The sequence below is a fragment of the Ambystoma mexicanum genome, chromosome 10 (assembly GCF_040938575.1).
Source record: "Ambystoma mexicanum isolate Mex_15411 chromosome 10, UKY_AmexF1_1, whole genome shotgun sequence".
Taxonomy (NCBI): domain Eukaryota; kingdom Metazoa; phylum Chordata; class Amphibia; order Caudata; family Ambystomatidae; genus Ambystoma; species Ambystoma mexicanum.
The window spans coordinates 923,504,166-923,528,332 of NC_090932.1; the positions used below are offsets into that span (position 1 = coordinate 923,504,166).

Genomic DNA, 24,167 nt, shown 5'->3' on the forward strand with positions numbered 1-24,167 from the left:
CGATTGCGAAACTGAAATTAGCATGGGAAACCAAATTGGAATCGGCCCTGGTCGAACTGAAAGTAGCACTGGAACTTAAAGTTGGCGCAGTACAGAAAGAGGTGAATCTTCTCAGGCAAGACGTAACACTAGCAGAACGTACTGGCGAACTGGAAAAGGAAATGGCACCTAATACAGCTACATGCGAGTCTCACAAATCGGAGATCCATATTCTGGAACAACGTGTGAGCAATTTGGAAAACAGGGCAAAAGAGGCGGAGGGACACGCCTGGAGAAACAACGTACGCATCGTGGGACTCCCGGAAAGAGCGCAGGGATTGCATCCCACGGATTATATTGAAACGATGCTGCTGCAAGAAATAACAAGAGGGGTGCTAACCCAAGGGTTTGCAGTGGAACGGGCGCATAGGGCCTTGACAAGGAGGCCACCTCCAGGCACCCCTCCCACCCCCCTGGACAAATAATTGCCAAAATCCTGAACTATCGCAACAGAGAAAAAAATACTAGAATACTTCCGGAAAGGAGGCACGATACAAAGGGCATCGGCGAACATCATGGCATATCCGGACTACACACTTTTGGTACAAAGATGTCGCATGAACTACGGAGCAGTGAAAAGAAGATTGCGGGAAGCAGGCTACAAGTACATGCCAATATACCCAGCCAAACTGAAGGTGTACCACAGATATAGAGCACTGTTTTTCGACACTCCAGAGGATGCGTCTGAGTGGCTGGACACGCAGAACTGTCAACCGGAAACTGGTATCCAGAAGGAAGACGGCGCAGATAAGTAAAATGGAGGCTGTGGCACCTTTGGTGCGGCAGACTCAAACACTGGGACTAGAATATAAGACAGGGCAGAGACAATTGGGAGATACGCAACACGGGCTGCATAGATAAGAATGCTCAAGCACGATGATATAGGGCAACACGGTAGGAGCCTCGCGGAACAAGCTCTCTCACCCCCAAAAACTGATTAGTTATGTTACCGTTAGACCAGTAACACCCTGCTGGGCTCCTGATTTCGCCATTCCGAGATAGGGGCATATGCAGGAGAGCCTGAGATCCAGGGATGGAGCTGGGCATCAGTTCGGGATGGGCAGGGAGGAGGAAGGGGCAGAATGTGTGCAGTGAATATAGCTGGGGAAGATGGGGGGGTTAGTTGGGGAGTTATTGTTGATAAGGGAAGGGGAACAAGCCCATACTTATGCCAAACAAGACCGGAGGGAGGTACAAAAAGGAAGGGAGGAGGGACGAAACACAATGACAATGGGAGGTCTCAGAATAATAACGTGGAATGTGAGAGTCCTCAACAGTTACCAGAAAAGGAACAAAGTAATGATGCATTTAAGAAGGCAAAGAGTAGACATAGCACTACTGCAGGAAACCCACCTCACCAAAGAGAAAATAGAGATGGTCAAGAAAAAGCGGAGGGGGACCACCTTGGGAGTGACATATTCAGCTTATGCTAGGGGGGTGATTACCTGGGTGGCACCCCATGTGATTCAGGCCACGGTGGAGCCAGATGGGAGGATGATAACGATACAAGGGTTGCTGGAGAACAGAGAACTGAATATCAAATATGTATGCCCCCAACCATGAAACAGCAGCTTACTTCAGGACACTATACAGCAAAATCAGCCCCCACATAGGAAGCGCGACCATATGGGGAGGAGACCAACTGTACGCTATGTCCTAAAATGGATAGGTCAGATACGAAACTAGACAAACCCACCCCCGCCGCAAGAGCACTACAGGCCCTGCAGAGACACTTTGGCTACAGGATATATGGAGACAGCAACACCCGAATGGCAGGCACTATTTACACTACGCCGCCCCACACAACCTGTATACAAGACTAGATTATCTGTTTGTCACCTCAGATCTCATAGGAGAAATGACGGGCTCAGAATACAAGGCCAGAACATTAACGGATCACTCCCACCTGGTCCTGGATTGGAGACATCAACCCCCCAGAGCAAGAGTTCTGACATGGAGGCTTAGAGCGGAGGCCCTGCAGGCCTTGGCATTCTGAGAGGACCTAAGGGAGGAGATCAGTGTGTATTGTGATTCTAACACAGGGAGTGTGAAGTCAGAGGAAACCCTATGGGAGGCATTTAAGGTGGTAGTGGGAGGGGCGGCCATATCCAAATCCAGAGGGCTAGTAGGAAGCCTAGAGCGAGAGCTACAAGAGACAGAAGAAACTAGAGGAAATGATGCATAGGGGAGGCACCTCACAGGGAGATGCCGAACAAGCAAGCTAATTGCAACAAGCTAGCGTGGAGCTCTGGGAAAGACTAAGCAAATTGAACTATAAAAAATATATCGAAAGGCAACACGCGGGTGGGGATAAACCGGGGAGGCTGCTTGCATGGTTATATAAAAACGAGACACCAAGACCAGTAGTCAGGGAGATAACGGGAGAAGGCGGCCAGATTTGAACACCCAAGAGGGGGTAAACAAGGGGTTCCTTAGGTTCTGCAAACGCCTCTATGAAGACACAGGGGAGGTAGTAGAACGGGAAATTCAAGAGACGCTGGAAGACATAGGATTACCCAAATTAAACGAGGAAGAAATAGGATGACCTGGAGGCCCCAATCACGATAGAGGAACTAGAGACAGTAGTACTGCACCTACCCACCTGTAAAGCCCCGGGATCCGATGGGCTCCCCAGTGAATTCTACAAAAACATATAGACAAGTGCTCCCCCCACTGCTGGCCATGCTAAACGGGGTGTTTGAGAGGGGTAGATTGCTGGAATCCCTAAAGGAGGTGGTGATCATTCCGCTACTCAAACCCGGTAAGCCGAGCACAGACTGCGGGTCATACCGACCGCTATCTATGTTAAATCAAGATAGCAAAATTCTTACAGCGCTGCTGGCAAACCGACTCAAAAGAGTAATTAACTCATACACCCCGACCAAACTGGCTATGTCCCGGGCAGGAATATAACGGACAACCACAGGAGACTCCACCACATCATAGAACAGACGGAGGGTGACCTTAGCGAAATGGCGCCTGCGCTTCCCAGAGGAAAACTTGTGATATATTCTGAAGTGATGGAGTAATATGCGACCCTTTCGGGCATAGCAGTAAACCCCAAAAAGTCATGCATGTTCCCCCTGAGGAGATACAGAGGGGTCCCACAGGGGAACGTACCTATCCTGCAGATATCCTGGCAGACTAGGACAATTAGATACTTGGGGATTAACATATATCACACAATTGCGGACGAAAATAAATACAACACGGAGAGGGCGGTGGAAGGAATCAAGAACAGTATGGGGTTCTGGGTGAAGCTCCCCCTGGCCATGGTGGGTAGGGCGGCATTGCTCAAGATGGTGGTCCTGCCCAGGCTGTTGCACTTCATGAATATCCCATATATGCTCCCCAAACGCTTTTTCACGAAACTCCAGAGTCTATGCAGGGACTTCATATGGCACAACACCAGAACCCGTATGACAAAGGGAGCATAAACCTGCCTAATTTTCGAGATGTACCATTTAGCAGGACAGCTCCAGCATGTGCCCAGATGATTGTCAGAAGTAGAAAAGGCAGAAGCCAGATTGCCAAGTAGGGACTGTGCCCCATTCTTTTTGAGAGAACTGATATGGCTACCCAAACCAAAGATGCACGGACGAGCGAGACTGCTGGAACTAGGTTGGAATACTTGGTGCAATCTCACCCACCCTCCTGGAGGAGGTGATGGCCACCAGGAAAGCAGTTTTCCAAGAGATGAACACGATGAAATGGCTCAAAGGCCCCCCCGCTCCTCCATGAGCCTCGCCAGCACCACGTTGAGTTCGCACGCCGGGGCATGAGCCTTCACCGACGGGAAAGAACGAAAAAGTTGTTAAGGAATTCTTTGACGAGTCAATGAGAGCAAAGTGAAGACCTTCCCGGAGACCTGGTGTAGCGGGAAATAGCTGCCAGATGTACCTTGATTGAGGTGTGCGCCAATCCTGCCTTGGTCAAGGATAGCAAATATGGAAGAATCTGATGGGCCGTGACCCTCAGAGGGGTAATATTCTGCAAACGGCAGCACACAGCAAAACGCTTCCACTTGTGACAGTAGCACTTCAAAGTCGACGCCGCCCTGGCCTTGGCGAGGACCTCCCTGCAATGCGCAAGCAACTCATATCCTCCAAACTCTATGGCTGCAGGAGCCAAGCCCGCAGGTTGGGCGATCCTGGGTCGTGATGCAAGATTCGCCTCCTTCTCTGGTGAGAAGGTCTAGGACCACCGGTAGTTTGATCAGAGGCGACACAGACAGGGTGAGAAGGTCCGGGTACCAAATCTGCCTCAGCCACATCGGGGCGATGGGAATCATCCTGCACTGACACAGAGTGCATTGATGACTCGTAACAGGAGAGGCAACGGAGGAAACGCGTCCAGAAACATCCATTCACACAGAAAAGGAGAACGTGCCCCCCAGGCTCCTCGGCTGTTGGAATCTGCTGGCAAACCTCTGGCACTTGGAATTTGCCGCAGTCGCAAACAGATCGATCTGGGGCCTTCCCCACTTGGCAAAGATGTGGTCCACCTGGTCCTGCCGAAGTTCCCACTAATGAGGAGTACAGGGTCACCTCTAGGGAGGAAGCAGAGGGAGTTCTTTGTAGTTTACAAGCAGGGTCTAGCTCAACTGAAGGGGAAGAGGCCCCTTCATCCTCGGAACATGCAGGAGCTCCCTCAGGGCCCAGCGGCAAAAAAGCAAGTCCAGAGGGGGCAAGAAGTATCAAAGGTTAAACATCCCCAGATGGTATCGAGATGGGCAGACCACGCAATTTAGATTTAGCTCTATATGATTGATAGGTAGAGTAGATGAAAAAAAGTTTTTTTTTTTTTTTTGGGTCCTGTCTTGTGTGGTTGGGTTGTGGTTATCTTGCTGGTTATGCTTCACTAAGGTTGATTGCTTGTTTGAGCTGTATTGTCTATGATGCTCTAGTCCTTTTGTAAATTTCACTTTTTCTGCTGATTGTGAAGCATTGTTACTTTTGCTATTAATGTTTATATGAAAAACAATAAAGTGTTGTTGAGAAAAAAAAAGATTTAGCTCATTTGGAAGCCGGGCTGGGCATTATTGATAGTTGGTGAGGAGCAACCACTTAAGACTTGTCTATCATGTTGTACCGTGCTTCGTTGGGGCTCCAGATAACATGTCTGCGCAGAGATCCAAACGGTGCATTTCTTATCTTTCAAGGGTCCATTGGCTCCACAGCGGTCACGCCATTTTCAGTGTATGCCCCTAATGCTCAGCAGCTACCGTTTTGCAAATATTTCCTGATGAACCTAGAGAGAGAAGGGGGAGGCCCTGTCATTTGCGGTGGCGATTTCAACCAGGTCATGAACCCGAATCTAGACTGGCGGTCTTACCGCGTGGGCGCGTCACCCCAAGGACACTAGAGCCTTTCAGCAGCTAGTCGCAGCACACCACCTTGTAGATGCATGGAGAATCACACAGCTGCAAATAAAGGCCCACACATTTTATTCACCACCCCACCAAACTTTCACCCGCATTGATTATATATTCTTGGAAGGGTGCTTAGAACATTTGATCACAGATGCAACCATTGAAGTGGTGGGCTGGTCGGACCATGACATGGTCGCGGTTGGCATAGACTTGGGTCGAAGCACACTGGGGGACCAAAGATGGGTATGTAGTGACACTCTGTTTAAAGATAAACTCTTCCGCGAGACCCTAGATGTAGAAATACATAGCTTCTTATAGAGGAATAACACGGGTGCAACCTCCATTCATACTGTTTAGGAGGCAGCAAAGGCTATAATAAGGGGCACAGGGCTCCTTGCTGCGGCGGAAGGAGACATGGCCGAGATGAGGGGTGAGATTAGAGCCCTTAGGCAGGAATTAAAAAAGATTTGGGAGAGTAAGGCGTTGTCTAGCCTGAGGTTTATCAAGCAAAAATATTTTGAGAAAGGGGATAAAGCACATACACTCTTAGCGGCCAGGCTCAAAAGAGAGAAAGCAGACAGAGCAGTCTTTAAGGTCAAGACTGACTCGGGTGCGATACTCGCGAACCCGGTTGACATCACAGGAAGGTTCACCCAATTTTACGAGCAGCTTTATACATCTGACACAGCTCCCACCCCTGAAAGTAGTGAGGAATACCTGTCCAAAGTAATGTTCCCCGCTCTGACTAGGACTGGGCCGGGTTAAAATGATCCAATTACCACAGATGAGGTTGAGCATGCCATCTCTGCCCTTAAGGTGGGTTTGGCGCTGGGATCACAAAGATTCACCCCAGCCTATTATAAGAGATTAAGGGCGCTCTGACACTTTTTTTGCCCTGCTCTTAAATAGTATATTGGAGTCTGGTTTGCCCCCCCCCCTTCCTTCACAGAGGCCAGAATTGTTGTGATACCCAAGGAGGGGAAAGCTGGGATGGACTGTAGCTCTTAAAGACCTATTTCGTTGTTAAATGTGGACACAAAGGTCTACGCTACCATCCTGGCTAAAAGGTTGGGCGCTATTCTCCCCCGACTGGTACATAATGACCAAGCTGGCTACGTCACAGTAGGCATGGGTCTGACAATGTCCGCAAAACTCTAGATCTCATGGCTTGCATCCCAGGCATGGGTCTGACAATGTCCGCAAAACTCTAGATCTCATGGCTTGCATCCCAGACACAGAAGGACGACCTACAGTGATATCGGTCGACGACGAAAAGGACTTCGACCGAGTGGAGTGGAGGCTCATGTCGGAGGTCCTATGCAGAGCAGGTCTGGGTCTAAATTGGGTTAGGGGAGCACAGGCTCTATATCGAAATACCCAAGCCAAGGTAGTGGTCAACGGAATCGCCTCAAAACAGTTCACACTAACCAGGGGTATTAGGCAGGGGTGCCCCCTTTCCCCACTTGCATACATTCTAATCATGGAGCCCCTAGCCCAAAGCATTAGATGTGTAACCCGAAAGTCAGAGGGCGTCTCCGATATGGGGTAGAATATAAATTGGCGTTGTTTGCGGATGACGTGCTGGCCTACATCTCCCATCCCGAGCAATCAATTCCTGCTCTCCTACAGGAAGGAGGATTATGGGGTGCAATCGGGGTTCTGCATAAATCAGAACAAAACAATGATTCTCCCTCTTGGGGACCTTGACCCATCAGGTGCGCAGCCTCACAGACGTGGGGCCTCCGAGTCGTGCAAAGCAGCATCAGGTACCTAGGGGTGGTAATCACGAGGGACCCCCAAGAGTTATATCAGTCCAATTACAAGGCTCTGCGGTTAGTGATTCAACAAGACCTGGATAGATGGGGAAAACAAAACCTTTCCTGGGCGGGTAAATATACTGCGATTAAAATGAACATCTTGCCAGGACTCCTTTTCCTGTTCCAATCTCTTCCCATAGTACTCCCAAGACCTTCCTGAGCACAGTTAAAAAAACTCTGCTGGCTTTTCTTTGGGATAACAAACGACCGCGTATTGCGTATAACACTCTGGTTTTAGCCAAGGAAAGGGTGGGGTCTCGCATACCCGGACATCCACACACTATGTAGCCGCTCAGTTATGCGTACTTGTAGATCATATTTGCGAGTCTAAGAGTAAACAGTGGGTCTCTCTGGAGAATTGTCTATTTGCCCCGGTCATTCTTGGGGAATGGCTATGGGCTCCTCGAGATGCCATTCCGCGCAGGGCAAGGGAGCATCCCATCTTACAGGCACTCTGGGCACTATGGGATAAGAAAAACCCGGGAATGGAGGGGGTGACGACGTGGTCATCACCGCTTAGCTGTATTTGGGCCCCATCAATTGGGGATGCTATTCAGTACCCTCTCTGTTTTCAAGCCCAATATGAACAGGGACTGGTCAGGGCAGGGCAAATGTGAAGGGAAGGCAGGTTCCTGTCTAAGAGAGCTCGAAGAGGCGCAACATGGCCTTAGTATCAACCCCTTGCCATATCTGCAAATGAAAGGAGTTCTCACAGACCGTAAGTGGAAGGGTTTGTTGCAGCGCCCCCTTACACCATTTGAAAACATATTGAACATACACTCTGGCTCCAAGGGGGTCGTAGCCTCTATGTATAGGCCGCTTATGGACAGGGGTCACCTCTCCCCTCCAAACACTAAAGCCAAATGGGATCAGGACTTGGGCTGGACAGAGAATCAGGCTGACTGGGATGCGATATACAAGGCAGTCTAGAAGTCCTCGATCTCGATGCAATATAAGATGCACAATTGCAGAATTTTGACCCAATGGCACCTAACTCCGCACCACTTAGCAAAAATGTACGAGGGCATCTCCCCTTACTGCCGGAGAAGGTGTACTCAGGTGTGCACATACTGGCATCAGTGGTGGGGTTGTCCACAGATTCATCTGTTCTGGAAGGAAATATTGGGGTGGATCTATGAGATTGAAGGAATTCGGAGAACGTGGACTCCTCTCTTGGTCCTCTTCGGAATTGAAAAGATTGAGGACAGATATTTGCTTCGCCCACAGATGCCAAGAAACCTGCTCCTAGCTGCCCGTGTTTGTGTTACGATAAGGTGGAAAGTATCCTCCCTTCCGATGAAATCAAACTGGCTGAATAAAGTGAAAGAAATATGACATGGAAAGCCTAACTGCCCTCATGATGGAGTCTCACACACATATAGACCAACAATGGCTCCCGTTTCTGGAGTATCTCTGAGGGTCAAGCAGCCCAGATTTAAGATGGCGCTTCTGTTAGGGGACTGGCGGGGATAAACTTTTCGTCCACGCACCTAAAGCTCTCCTGGAGGTCAGCACAGGCTTGTCACCAGGGACCAGGCCACCTTGGCGGAACCTCATTTATCCTGTAACCTATCTATTGAACTTGGACTTTGTTACAAAGCTAGCCGTTAGACCCCAGCGGGCAGTATGTGCTCTTCAGACTCACTGGACATTAGTCGGCTATAGCAGTTAAGGGGGGGAGGGGGAGAGTTTGGGGAGGGGGGGCAGTGTGGGCTGATTTCTGTTCTGTCCTTTCTTTCATATTACAAAATCATAAATTTGTTTTTCAGATTGTTAAACTTGTTGGCTTTTCAAGCTGTTTTGGCGGATGTTCCTTTTGTTTGTGATCACAATAAAGATATACTTGAAAAGAAAAAAAATATGTATAGAACACCACAGCTTTCCTTCAGCATTGGAATACTCCATGGTTTAAATAAAAAAAAAAAAAGAAAAAAAAAAGAAAAGAGGGGGAAGTGATTGCACAAAGAAAGAACATGTTCAATACTTTGTTGAACAAGACCAACCAGTGGGAAACGTCGCTCAAACAGACAGAAGCAGCACTAGGCCAAAGCTCAGACTATGCAACATGCATATAGCGCAAAAACATGTCCCTATGAGAATTCATTTAATATATGGGAGTTCTATTTTTAAATACACCAACAGGTACAAGTTGTAGAGAGTCTGATGAGAACTGTGGCCTTCTATACGTTTTAGGTGAGAAGCTGTTATTTAATATGAAGGTATTCAAAATTCTATTCCATAAGGATGACAACATGACAAATCCCACAGCATGCAGCGTTGAATTACACAATCAAAAAGTAACTTCCTTATTATGCAAGCTTGTATAATAAGGCCAGAAAACATACATACTGTTCATCATAGGTCGAATCTGAAACCTGAAGTGCTGATGCTTGGAAGTCTTGAATAACGCACTAAAGAGAAGAATATGAAGGCGGCCATTAAAATAAAACATTCAGATGCACAGCCCAGATGCTGCTTTTAGAGCTTCAACTGAAACACAACCAAATTCAACATTTGGCAACAATGATATTTGGCCAGATAGACTCATGATGGAGCAATACTGATGTGGGTAAGACTGAACAAAAATGAACCTTTTCACATATGCCAACAAAAATGTACACCTTTAAAAAAAACTCTACACACGTGTATCACATTAATGTAGTCCGACAATCATGTCGGAAAGACTGACCATTGATGTGAAGTTTCCCAAAAAAATAGGCTCTCGATTTGGATTTGAAACTATGCATCAGGAGCCTGACAAAGCCCTTAATTAAAGTGAACACACACTTAAAAGAAATCTTATTCAACCATCACAATCGAATTTACTGTATCCATTTTAGAGTTCAAACAAGGTTTTACATTTTGACAGACGGTCAACTAGTATTGAAAGTCAGTAGTTGGGATTTTTGTCAAAAGGATAGGTTACCTTGCATTTGTATAGATCCTACTGCCATAAGTTATGGCGTTGGAGCGTTGGAGCGTTTCGCTTGTCAGCGAGACAAAGGAGGAGTCGGATACAACTTTCAGTAGTGATAGGGAAGACCAAAGTTGGCCGGGTGGAAGATAAATAAGATGCTCAGGAAGTCACTGAGAAGGAAAGGGTGGAGAAGCCATGTGTGCAATTGGACAAAATGTATTTTGGGACGCCACTGTATTCTATGGGGTGCAGCGCCGAAAGGAGCGATGGCTGGAGAGAGATGTTCATTGCACCAAGGCATAAGTCGGAATTTACTCACTGCATGGCGAGCATGGGCATGTTGAAGCCATGCCCAAGAAAACAGACAGCAAAGCCCTTCTACATGCTTCCTCAAGCCCCCACTAACATCTGAGAGGGGCTGTATGTCAGAAGTCCGAATTGACCAAGTTTGCAAAATCTCCCTGAAAAGGGAGGAAAAACACCTCCGATTTAATTTTTTGATTTGATTTATATCACGGTTACAAGGATTTTTTTTAAATAAATATACCCTAGGCTTGTACACTCTGCTGTTACCAGTACTTTTATGCTAACACAACTGCCTTTCCACTGTTCCTACTACTCCCATTACCACTACTACCCTCACTAAACTGCTGCTATCACTTTGACTACTGTCGCTATCACTCACCAACCACCCCCTACCAACCACCACCTACCCATCACTACCTTCTAACAGCACTACCTTCTAACAGCACTATTCCACACACTCCTTACTCTGACACACAAACACTCCACAGACCCCCCTCTCCAATATCCTCTGCACTCCTTCAATCTCGCCTGGGGTGTGGCAATGGAGTGACTGGGGCTTCTAAAGGGGTTGTAAGCCCTACCCCCTTCACCCTGCAGCCTGACTACAGTTTCGGCATGGAAGGCCCATCGCCTTATGGGGAATTGCTGCCCCCTTGTTAATAGGCCATCTTGTTGGCCATTTAATATTAAAGCCTGCTGGTGGTTCAAGGCCTTTTTGGAGGGATTTTTTTTATTAATTTAAATGTCCATGGTGGCTTATGATAGGGAGAATTCTCATAAATGTGCCAATTCCCTTCACCTTAGAGACCCTCAGCATCTTTGCTGGATTTTGAGGACTTGATTTTCTTACCTGGAAAGAGTGTGAGCCTTTTTCCCCACTCTCTCATGTATTTTGATGTGTGTTTTACTTGTGTTCTTGGATTATGGAGTTTTAGACAACTCTATAGGCATCATCTGTTCATGTGTGTTAGACAGCACCTTCAGTGCAGTGACACAGGGATGTATTTTAGACTCCCCAAAGGTTTAAATACCTTCTCTGGGATTAACTACTGTTTCCCGGAGAATGTAAGGTTAAATTGACTTTACGAGTCTTTTTAAATTCCTAGACCTAGCACACACCATCTTCCTATAGAGTGCTGGAGGGGTTACTTAGTATCCCCTAAAACACATGAGAGAGTGCGACAAATGACTCACTCAGGCGGAAAGAAATCCCAAGCCCCAAGTACAGCAAATGAGCTGGGGGCCTCTAAGGTTGAAGGGAATTATAACAGAAATGAAAACTTTCCCTAACACTAGGATAAAAAGTTACGAAGTGTACAAAGTCAAAAGGGAAACAACTTCACAGTACATAGTCTGAAGGACTGATCAGTTTCTCAATAACAAAATGAGCAAAATGTCAGGGGAGTTTAGCTGAAGTCTAAGGGGGGGAGGGAGAGTGGGGAGTTGCCTAAACAGAATTATTTCCTAACAAACAATAAGTTAATAATCCTTCCTCAAATGTACGCATTCATCTAGTCTAAATAAATGGTACTTACATTGCACATATAATTATGCCAAGATCGTGTGACTTGGGGCAGCTTTTCTTTCCTCTTCCAATTAGCTGGTGACCCCTCACGAACTGCCTCCTTAAAAAGTATAAAACATGTCAGCTAAAAACCACAAACATTTACTTAAAGGTTACAGTAACATTGCTGTAAACCCATACCTTTGATGCAATCATGTAGGGAGGTATTAACTCTACGTTCATTTCTTGGAAAAGCTCTCTGCACTGCATAGTTATAAAATCACCTGCGAGTGGAGATTTGACGATACCTGCCAAGAGAAACCACATCAGAGGGGAAAAAAATAGCATAGCACAAATTGAGAAATCATAAAATCAACTATATTTAGTAAATTCAGCACATTTAAAAAACAGAAAAATAGCACCACACAGATTATTTTACAGAGCTGCTATCACAATTAACTACTGTCCCCTCTTTCGCAGGTTTTCAAATAATTAGTATATTAGGTCTGGTCCTCTAAAAAATATATTTTTTTTTTGATACCGCATTGAAGTGCAGATTTCTTTCTTGTGTAAAATCTCCATTCTCTGCGAGTCCCCCAGCACCGTTTGCTGGATACCTGGATTTAATGCTAGTTCTCATGAGTGGGAACCGTTTTCCCTCACTCACACACACACTCCTTTTTACTCTGGTATATTGAACCTTTTTGACCAATTTTGGGAATTCTGTTCGGAGTCATGCTTGCCTCCAACTTTCTGGCATTTTAGTAAAGCAGCACACCACAAAATCTGCAGTGGTATGGAAAGCTGCCACACCCCCATTGTTTCTTTTCCTGTTAGACAGTAAACTCCCTGTGACAGAACTTGGGAAAGCCCACCTTACAGGACAGGGTTGTACCCTCTAAGGCTTAGTCTGAACAACCCAAAGGTTTAGTAGCAAAGGCTGAGCAGCCAGGCTTAGCCTAGGAGGGAAAAGAGTTGTAGTTATCCACATAGTACTTGGAGCATACAATCAGTTCAAGGACACTTGATGTTATATAAAAATAGTGATTTATTTTATATACATAGATTTTAGAAGTAAATCAGTTAAGTACTATTCACACAGTAATATCACAGTACAATGAAATGGTAGCACACATTAAATCAATGTAAAGCAACACAACAGTGAGAGAAACTACTCAAACAATTAAGAAACTTTAGATCAACTCTAGCAACTTCAATTAACCCCTCCTTAACCAATCTTTAAAAGTCCAACCGTATCCTAGGCGAGTCTGTTAGGGAAAATTCTCAGAAATGTGCTAATTCCGCTCTATCTTAGAGACCCCCAGCACTTTTGCTGGACCCTAGAACTTTAATTGTTTTACCCTGGAGAGAGCGAGACCTTTTTCCCCGCTCTCTCATGTATTTTTCTGTGGTTTGAACTCTGTTTCTTTTGGTTTTGGAGTCTGACAAACTTCATAGGCATCATCTTTCTACATTGTGGCACACAGCAAGTCTTTCCGTTTCCCAAAGGTTTAATCTTGGATAAACTACTGTACATTTGTAACTTTCTAGACCCAGCACAAACTATCTTACTATAGGGTGCTGGAGGGGTTACTTAGTATCCCTTTTGTCTAGTTTCTCATGTAACATTTTTATGTTACCCTTTCTACAATTAATGGCTGGTGGCAGTGGTTTACTTTTAACTACCGTTGTGTGTTTTCTACCGCGGGCTGCATTCGCAGCTGCAGTGAAGCACCCATGTTGCCCATTTTGTCAAAATGGCCCTGGGCTTCTTTTTTCACCATTTCTTGTTGTAAAGGTACTTCTTGAGATTTCCTCTGCGTGCCAAACCAAGTTTGGTCCCTTTGTTCATTTTGTCTTTGGCAGGATTCACGAGTAAAGCCCGCCTCTGGCTCCAGAGTGTCTGGCAGGGGCATGAAGTGAGGGAGGTGCCTGAAACTCCCGGTGCTTAATCCCCTTGGTTACAGGAATGCACACAAAGCTGACTGGCCGGCTAGCTGTCCAGCAACGACAACCACCCTGCCGGGTGATTGACAGGCTGGAATGAATGGGAGAAACCTGCATAAAAGGCAAGGCTTTTTGGCTCAGAAGGCAGAGTCGATCACTGGACGAAGGAATCCGAAGAACAACTTGGAAGGCATGCCTCCTGCAACTCCTGGACCATTGGTTTGCCCGGTGAAGCCCTGCTGCTGTGCTGAAGCTCTGAATTCGCCTCGACTAGAGAAGCCCTGCAAGGACGACTTCTACCCTTGAGTTGGTGGGACCAATCAACTCCAAAGTAAGCCCGTCTGCTGGACATCCTCTCAAAGCTGGCTTTACTTCCACTGTTTCCTAAAGGGTACTGCACACAATCTTGCCTAACAGATGCGCATGCCAAAACCGGCAAGTTTACCATTCTATCGTTACCCCGGAGCGCTCCGTAACTGCCCGTTTCTTGAATCCACTTGTCCTTTTGAACACCGAACTGATCTAGAACCAGATAATTGTGAAGCATACCAAGCAGGTAGAAGCCAAAGTAGTTGGCATAAAAAGACCAACAACATTCCATCTGAAGGAGGTCTTTGTTCCATAGTGGTTTATCCTAAAAGCCAACCACACAAAGGGACAATATCTTCACAAGTGAACTTGAACCTTCATTGCCAAAACCAAAAGGGGCTCACATGCAAGCAATTGATAAACGGGTTTGCCCATGCCAAAAGAAAATAACAGCCTAATAGTATGTGCAAAGAATATTGCACAGGTGTAGGTAGAGAATGTTTCAAACCCACATTGCTAAAGCAAAATAACTGAAGGAGAGAAAGCGGCATCAGCTTTTGGTTAATACTACAAAGCGGAACAAGATTAGCAGGAGGGCTGTCCTGATACAAGAGGTTCAGGAGGAAGGAAGCATTGCCTCTTTTGCATGGGGATAACACTTTGGTGTAATAAATAGCACCAGTGTAATTCTTGTTCTCCTTGAAGACATTATCAAATCTAAAAGGAGAAGACATGGTTAGAACCTTTGAATTTGACCCTTAACACAGAAGTACTTAGAGGTAGTAGTTTGGCCTGGCAAGGGAATATACCAGGTCCTAGAAGCTTTTAACCAATTGGTTCAGTTCGGAGCTGGCGTATACCTGCACAGGAAGGAGAGTATGCAAGAGCACGTGTATCCATTGTTTCTGTTTTGTTAAGAATACACCAGAGCACAGTGTTTTAGAAGTGGTGGACCTATCATGAGAGTAAACCAAGTGGAAACTCAAAGTACTGTGGTGGAGTAAAGCTGAAGTGTTGCCAAAATACCCTGACAAATACATTTGTTTTGAAGTTAATGAAGTTCTGAAGTGTTCATTGTCGATGACGAGAAGCCGTCTCAAGACCTTGACTACAAGTGGAAAGAGGAAAGCTTTGTTAAACAATTGTGAACCATCACTAGAATACAAGTTGGAACTTGTGTTGTCCAGTTGGATTATCAAGAGAACTAAAGTGGAACTTCTTGGTTATGATGCAGGATGTCCTTATCTTTTTTAAAAAAAAATTGAAAGAAATGCCTGCTTGAATAAGGGGAGGGGGGAGTTTGCCCAGGTTATCGGAAGAAGCAACTATTGTAATGTGACTTATACCGTTATATTTGTTGTTGTTGTTAAATGCCATATATTCCCTTATCGATTGTGTATATAAGTGTGAGGGACAGAAACCTTGGTTAGAGTGTTTTCCTTTAGTTTATGTAAACCAGTAAATCCTCGTCACGGTAGGGATAGTGAGGCGTTTATCCAACCTTTTGAGTTCATAAAAATGTAATCTTTTGAAAGAAACTAAAATTTGCACAATCCCTGGAAGAGCTACTACCCCCGCAACTTGCAAACTTCGAACATACAGGGTCCTGTGATGCTCCTTTTTGCATTGTCTCCAGGAGTGCAGTTTCACCTTCAACTTCAAGGCCATCCTCCTAGATCGGCATACTAACTGAATCCCGAAAGGCCCCTCACCAGAGTCAAGGACCAAGAACCAAAGCAGAGTTGGCCACGACTACCATCACTCAACCGAGCCTGGAAAAGGTGCCAACAAGCCAGAACTGTGAAGACCCTTTGCTGGCCGTCTGTCTGAACGAAAGCAGTTGCCAGATCCCCCGAAGTCCCTTTCTACTGTCGCCAAGACCGAAAAACCTGTGACCGGGCCTGCTGTCGCTGGAACCGTCCTGCTGCAATTGCTTTGTCACTTGAAGGTACTGTCCCACTCCTTGTATAACTTAACTGGAGTCTGCTTGCTTGATCCTGTGACTCTGGGGGCTGTATCTTGCATCCTACCAAGTGCCCATAAAGTTACATTGGGGTGGACAACCAATTGTGCTCTTATGGTAAAACGTGCCTGCCCTAGGACACTGGTTCTTGGGGCAATCCTTGAGCTTTGCTTTATCCAGCATGTGTACTTACCTGCAACAGTAGTGAATCCTGCTGGATACTACTACCTCTTTGAATACTGCACTTTGCCTTCCCGTCTTTTCCCTGCCTAGCAACTGGTCACTGGTGGTCCAGTGACCCATCTGAACTTTGAGTGACTCAGTAGATAGGGTTGGATTCTTAAATAAGCTGGGCTCAAAGTTACCAAACGTCATAAAGAGTTTGCCTATTTGTTTCAAGTTAAGTGATTTCTTACCCTAAAAACTATCCCAAGAGTATTCTAAGTGTTCTAATACTATTGCAAATGTTTTCTAGTACTTGCCTGACCTTTAGATTATAACAGTGTGCCTTAGTATAAATAATAAATATGGATTTTTTTTATATACCTCGTCAGTGTTTTCTTGACACAAGGTGTGCTTATTACAGCCCTCCTTAGACTAAGCCTGGCTGCGTGTCCAATGCTACCATAACCTTTGGGGTAGCTCGGGCCAAACCTAAGAGGTGTAACCCTGTTCACCCAAGGTGGGCTTTGCTAGGTTCTGTCACAGACAGAAACCTTTTGTAAAAAAAAACCCCTAACACCGACCAAGTGCTAATTTTTATTCAATCTGCTGAAATAATATTGCGCTGCACTATGTTAAAATGGAACACACTACTAAATGTACACAAGTTATGTTCCGTTACCACACTGTGCCGAATCACAACCAAAGTAGTTTCAAAGGGCCAAATCGGAGGCATACTGAGCAGAACTTAGTCTAGCATGAGAATGGAGCATGGATGAAGTTAAGAGGAGGGAAAGCGGGAAAAGAGATTGTAGACATATGCAGCGCTAAAGTCTTGTATTAGTACGGATGCATGCTTGTCCATTATATATGGACTATCTTCCACTGAGGTGGCAGAACAGAGAATGTGTTGAGCCAATATACATACTAGAACTATAAGGCAGTTTTTTAGATAGAAGATATTTACAAAAATGTGGGCGAATAGGCTTATGGTTAATATGGGTGATCTGATGGATGAGTCTCAAGTGGGTTTTATCCCGGGCAGATATGGATATGATAATATCAGGACTGTTTTAGATGTCATTGGAATATATCATCATAAAAAAATCGAAAGGGAAAATTGGGTTTTTTTGATGCGGAGAAAGCGTTTGATCGAGTTAATTGGAGGTTTTTGGAATGCACTTTATTAAAAATGGGATTTGGACCAACCTTTATGAAAATGATTAAGTGTATTCATTATGAGGTTAAAGCAAGAGTGACTATAAAAGGTTTAATATCAGAGTCTTTTTCTTTGTCCAAGGGCATGAGGCATGGGTGCCCTTTATCGCCTTTTTTGTTTAATTTAACACTTGAACCTTTGGCGGCTTATATTAGACAATGTAAAGAAATTAAAGGTTTATGTGTTGGAGGTGTGGAAGTTAAGGTGTTGTCTTATGCGGATGATCTGTTGGTCCTACTGTCTAATCCTGAACAATATGGATTGGTTCTGAAACGGATGTTTGAAGAAGTCGGTGAGATTTCGGGTCATAAGATAAACTGGGATAAGACTGAGATATTCCCGTTGTCTAATGAGTGTAGTAAGGATATTTTGAAGGTATGGAAATGCAAATGGTGCCCTGAGTATGTTAAATATCTTGGTATATATATCATTGGTGATTTCAGATAAATTATGCAATATAATATTGATAAACTTGTGGATAAAATTATATATCCAATAAGACGATGGGAAAGACTTCATTTATCATTATGGATAAAGATAAATGCGATGAAGATGATTTTATGACCAAAAGCGTTATATATAATTCAGTCTATTCCGGTATTGATTTCCAAAAAACAGATTTTGCAAATTGAAAAGATTTTTCAATATTTCTTGTGGGGGTTGGGTAAGAAGCAGCGGATCCCTAGATTTATGTTGATGCAAAGTGTGGAGGAAGGTGGTTTTGGATATCCTGACTTAAGTACTGTAAGGCGTTCCTGCTCAAGAAGTGTACTTCTTACTATCCGAATGATGACTTTGAAGGTGCTATATGGCTACGCATGGAGAGAGGGGTTTGCAATCCATATCGTTTAAATAGCCTTTATAACATGGGCAATATGTCGGCTAATAGATTAAAGTTGAAGTCTATAGTGGCAACCAGGCAAACCTCGCAGGGGTGGTTTGGAGAGAATAGCCAGTCATATGGTTTTAGCGAAGATGCTTCTCTTTGGCACAACAAGGTTTTACAATTAAACGATAGATGTTTGATTTGGCAAAATTGGGTTCGGAAGGGAGTTTTGACAATAGGTGATATATTGGATGGTGATGATCTTTTGACATTTGGGGACATACAGAGGAAATATGGGTTGCATGAAAGAGAAAGACGAAAATATGACGACCTGAGCTCCCTGATTCATCTTCGGAAAAGGATCATTGGTAATTCATTGGGAATGAAACCCGCACTGTGTCAATTGCTTACAGGACAGGAATATTCTGCGAGTACATATATGACCTTTATGCAATTGGAAGATAAACATGTTGCAGCGTGGGATAAATTGAGAATGATGTGGTCGGATGATCTAAATATGTATTTTTACGGACAGGGAATGGAAGGGTATTCTTAGGGTAAGTGCCAATGTGGGTACGGATTTGAACTTGCGTCTGATTAGACAGAAGGTGGTGGGTAAGGTTTACTGGACACCAGTTAAAAAGTATAACTGGGGTTACAAACTGATAATCTATGTTGTGGATGTGGAAATGATGTTGGTACCCTTATGCGCCTTCTATGGGATTGCTCTAGAGTTCGGACTTTCTGGACTGATGTGATTGATAGGATTGATTTAATTTTGGATGTAGTTTTACAGAGATCGGGTGGGAACATTATTTTATTTCTACATCGAGGTAGGTGTAGGCGTTCTTTGAAATATAGTGGTTGGATAAACAAGGCTTTATTGGTGGCCATGAGACTGATCCTTCGACTTTGGAAAACTAGGAAGAAGCCTACAGTTGAAGATTGGTTAGTTGATTTGCGCACCTTATCGAATTTTGAAAAGTTCTCATTTAGAGTGAAAAACAAGGAAGAGGTGTACAATCTGTTTTGGGGTCCATTCAATGCCTTGTATGATTGACTGTATAAGCTGTGGATTAGTATGAGAAGTGGGTAGAAATGATGAAGTGGGAAAAGGAAAAGCGATGGGGAAGGGGAAAAGAGGAATTAATTATTTTTTTTCTCACCATTATACTTTTTGGGGGATTTGGTTTGGTGTCTGTGTGTTGTTGATGTTAAGAAGTATGCAGTGTCTGTTAGGACAGTTTTTCTAAAGTCCAACTAAGGGCTTCATAAAATCTTAACTGAGGCAGTACAAAGCTCCACGCTTATTATAAGGCTGTACCACCTGAGAACAATTGATAGCGTAGAAAGAGAAGCCAGGCTTATCTTTGGAAGGAGAGAAGGCTGTAACTTGGTACAAATTGTAGCATACATATTGTCCAAAGAAATACTGAAACACTACGTATAGTAAAAATAAATGATTTAAATACAAGCAAGCCAAGCAAATCTTGTAAAAGTACTATAACATAGAATCAGATAGTGTGCACTGCACACCATTATTTTTGGTCTGTGGACTGAATGTTAATGATGGGATATATTTGATTTGCATCGCACTCATACACAAGTGTGTCAGAGTGCGAGATGAAATGTACTGGTCCTTCAGGTGAAAGGCTAAAGGTTTTAAGGTGCAGGGGAGAACAGAACGGTCCGGGCACATGGATCATGGAAATATGCAAAGCAAAAAGATAAAGTTCCCACAATGGAGTAACTCGCGTCCCCTGCACACTCAATGGCTTGAGACAGCCAAGTACTGAAGAAAAGGGTTGGAAGTTCCCCATTGTGGAACCCACTATAACATATAATATAAACACAATTATAAAAAACCAACTCAATACCTATTGTATGCAAACTACGGTATGACTTTAATTAGAGGAGCATGAAGCAAGTCAAGGTGAGTCAAACCTAAGGTTATACATTCAGGATAGCGATATATACTATTCTTGGGAAATAAGACTGTTAGGCAAGATTGTATGCAGTAGTATTGTGTGGGAGGCTGCACCAGCCTTGTCCTCTTGGCAATAGTTAACCCAACCTTTTCTATAAGCATGTAATACACAAGTTGGTAGAGTGAAAGTTGGAAGAGTGCCTGAGCAGCCAGGTTTATCTCAAGAGGGGTCAATGTGAGTTGTAGGGTTATTACACAGAGATTAACATTGATAAGTATCCAGATAAACTCCTTCAAGGTTTCTAGATTAAACAATTATTTATCAGTCAGTTGAATAAGCCTTCTTTAGAAAAGAGCAAATGTGTAACACAAAATATACTTCAAAATACACACTCAATTTCTTTCAATCCGCAGATACCCATTTGGGATGGCACACAGACAATTTCTAGAATCAGAGGTGACTTAAATAACTAGGACACTGATATATCACTGGTACATTCAGAGCAATACGGAGTTAGATGTCAAAAGGAAATGATGATGGAATAAAACGGTGGTTAACAAATATTCTTAAGCATGCAAGTACTTTCGAACCCCCGATGCAAAGCAGACAAGTTATAGAATGTGTGCCTATTGTTGAGGGATAGTTAAAGCACAAAGTCGGAGGATAGAAGTCTCTTTCAGGGATCCAGGACAGCCAATGTTAATTGAGCAAATGTTTAGGGGAGCTGAAGCACTTCTTAAAGGTACGTAAAAAGTCTTGCACAACGTTTTAGAAGACTTAAGAAAATGAAATCACTATAGGGCCACAAGCTGGGAGGCTTGTGAGAGGCAAAGCTGCAATCAACTCTGCAAAAGCAACCAAGACAAGTCTCAAGTGAGAGCTAGCAAGGCTACACAACAAGAGGTAAGCAACCCCTTAGTTTACAGTACATTTGGTCTGAAGAATTTGGTTCCAGTTGGCTTCTGTTCCAGTTGTAGGTCTGCGGAGCCTGTTGTTCCTGGGCCTCAGTCATTGTGACAAGAGGGAGGACGTCTGGGGACTCCTGCACTACGAATTGAAGGTCGGCGGCAGCAATGGGCAAACTTCAGATCTGAGGCACTTTGCGGTTTCAGTTTCTCGCAAATAGCACCACCGCGGTTCTCAGATACCTTATGGGCTTTCATCGCATCTGGGGTCCAGCGCTCTTGAGGTGGCTCAGGCTTGGTCAGTCCTGCTTCATGGGACTCCGGATGATCTTCCTGGAGCTCGGGTCCGACTTAAATACGACACAATCGATTCTGGTTTTCCTCTCCCTGGCAAGAAGTTCCTGCAGCAGCAATGAAAGTACAGCCAGCTCCGAGAGGATTTCAAGATGAGTTAGTCTTGGGGTCGATTGGTCCCACCAAACCCAAAAGGGAGAAGTCGTCCTTTGCAGGGCTTCTCTAGTCGAGGCAAATTCAGAGCTTTAGCACTGCAGCAGGGCTTCACCGGGCAAACCAATGGTCCAGGAGTTGCAGCAGGCGTCTCTTCCAAGTTCTTCTTCGGATTCCTTCGTCCAGTGGTCGGCGCTGCCTTCCAAGCCAAAGACCTCACCTTTTATGCAGGTTTCTCCCATTCAGTCGCAGTCTAGCTGTCAATCACAGCAGGGTCAGCCAATCACATTTGGGTGCATTCCTGCAACCAAGGGGATTAGGCACAGGGAGTTTAGGGCACCTCCCTCACACCCTGGAATCAGAGGTGGGCTTCACTCGTGAATCCCGCCAAATACAAAACGAACAAAGGGACCAAACCTGGTTTGGCGCGCTGAGTAATTCTTAAGAAGGAGCTTTCCAACAAGAAAGGGCGAAAAAAGAAGACCGGGCCATTTTGACAAAATGGGCACCCATGGGTGCTTTACTGCAGCTGCAATTGCAGCCTGCGTTAGCAACACTTAATGGTAGTAAAACGTAAACCACTGCTACCAGCCATTAATTGTAGAAAGGGTAACAAAGATGTTACATGAGAAACTAGGCAAAGGGGATACACAGTAACCCCTCCAGCACCCTATTGTAAGATAGTGTGGGCTGGGTCTATGAAAGTTACAAATGTAAGTAAAGTTAATTTCACTTCACTGCTCTTGGAAACAGTAGTTTCACCAAGAGAAGACATTTAAACCTTTGGGAGATCTGAGAGGCTTCCCTGTGCCACTGCACTGAAGTTGCTGTGTGGCACAATTTAAAAAGATGATGCCTATGGAGTTAGACTCCAAAGTCACAAGAAACAGAGTTCAAATTAAACAGAAATGCAGGAGAGAGTGGGGAAAAAAGGTCTCACTCTCCCAGGATAAAAATTAAAAGTCCTAAAGTCCAGCAAAAAGAGCTGGGGGTCTCTAGGGTAGAAGGGAATTAGCACATTCCTGAGAGTTCTCCCTAACAAAGACCAGGTTAGTTAATTTTAGCTTACAATAAGTAGGCCAAGGGTTGCCGACTCCATTGGTCAGATCTTACAGTGTTATTCAATTACATAATCACATAATATACCAACCCTGTTATAAGTATACGCTTTGCAATCTATGTAGCTTTCTTTCAAGAATGGTTACAAGTACATACCAATGTTAGTTTTTAGAATACAATTCGGAGGGAGCAACTTAACTTGTATATTAACTAGAGGCCTACAGCTACTCAAGAGTAAGTATACACACATTGAAACTATTTTAGAAATGCCCAGGATCAATTCAGGGAAAGCACAACCAAAAAGGGGAGTACTTTTCCATGTACTCTTCTAACAACACACAGTGAAACTTCAGTCAGGTAAGTAACGGCACTTATTTGAATTATCTCAGCAATGTTACAGTTTCAGAAGAGCTTCAAAGTCAATAGGTAACTTACTATACTTTTCAGAGGAGCTTCAAGCAACCCTAAACAAGTATTAACTCCAAGGCTATTTTAGCTCTGTATAAAGCAGATCAGGGAAAGCAAAACCCAATAGTACACATTAAGAATGATAATCTGTTATTATAGGTAGGTAAAACCTATTGGTAAGCTTTTACACTCATTCGCTTTAGAAATGATAAAAACGTACCTACACGTATTACTTTTTAGAAGGGGGAGAACACCATTCAAAGCAAGTAAAATAAAACACTTTTTAGAGGGGCAGTATGCAACTCAAAGGCAAGTATAAACCTAAGGACACTTTGTAACTGAGATACAGTTTCCGCACGAACTTCATTAGCAATTAGTACCTTTTCACTTTTTATAATTTTCCAGACAAGCCCCATCTTTTAAAGTCCTTCCGTAGTTTATAGTATGAGCTTTCTCCGAGGCAGAAGAGACCCTAGTGTCTAGGAGACAGCTTTAGGCATATCATTCTAGGGTTCAGTTGCAGGAAAGTCAAAGTTCCAGAGGATATCTTCTTCAACAAGTATTCGCTTTAGAGTTAGTTGAACGTTAACAGTCACTTTATAGAATGCTTCCGCAATGCGTTCCAGTATTAGGCCTGGGCAAGTGGTATGGGAAACTCCCAACCACACAAATCACCCACTAAGCCTCACAGGATGCACACAAGACTTAAGGTACTGTGCTGACTTGGGTAATACTTACCTTAAGAGAAAAGAAGAGTTCCTGGGCGGATGCCTTCAGGATGCAGCAGCACCGGACCCTGTGCCTGGATTCTTGGTCTGCAGACTAAAGAAATGGGCACTGGATGGGAACTTGCAGCAGCAGTCATCAGATGAGGCTTACAACAAAGGATTCTTCATAGTTTCTCACTGCACCTTTTTTACAGTAACCTGATGGACGAATATCGCTGGTCGAATTCTCTTCACTCTGCTCGGTCCTGCACTCTGGTAAGGGGACGTCAGGGATTAGAATTGTGTCTCTGGTGGTCCAGCAGGAGTCCAAAG

At 44.4% G+C, this 24,167-nt stretch overlaps 1 protein-coding gene across 1 annotated transcript in view; it reads right to left on the reverse strand.

Annotated features, from left to right (window-relative positions):
* Positions 1 to 24,167, reverse strand: part of ACTL6A (actin like 6A) — a 528,174-nt gene that overhangs the window by 325,368 nt on the left and 178,639 nt on the right. The window contains exons 7-9 of the mRNA XM_069618679.1: positions 12,156 to 12,262; positions 11,986 to 12,075; positions 9,577 to 9,638 (exon numbers count right to left, since the gene is read on the reverse strand). Coding sequence (XP_069474780.1) covers positions 9,577 to 9,638; positions 11,986 to 12,075; positions 12,156 to 12,262 — 259 coding nt within the window. The remainder of the gene's footprint in view (positions 1 to 9,576; positions 9,639 to 11,985; positions 12,076 to 12,155; positions 12,263 to 24,167) is intronic.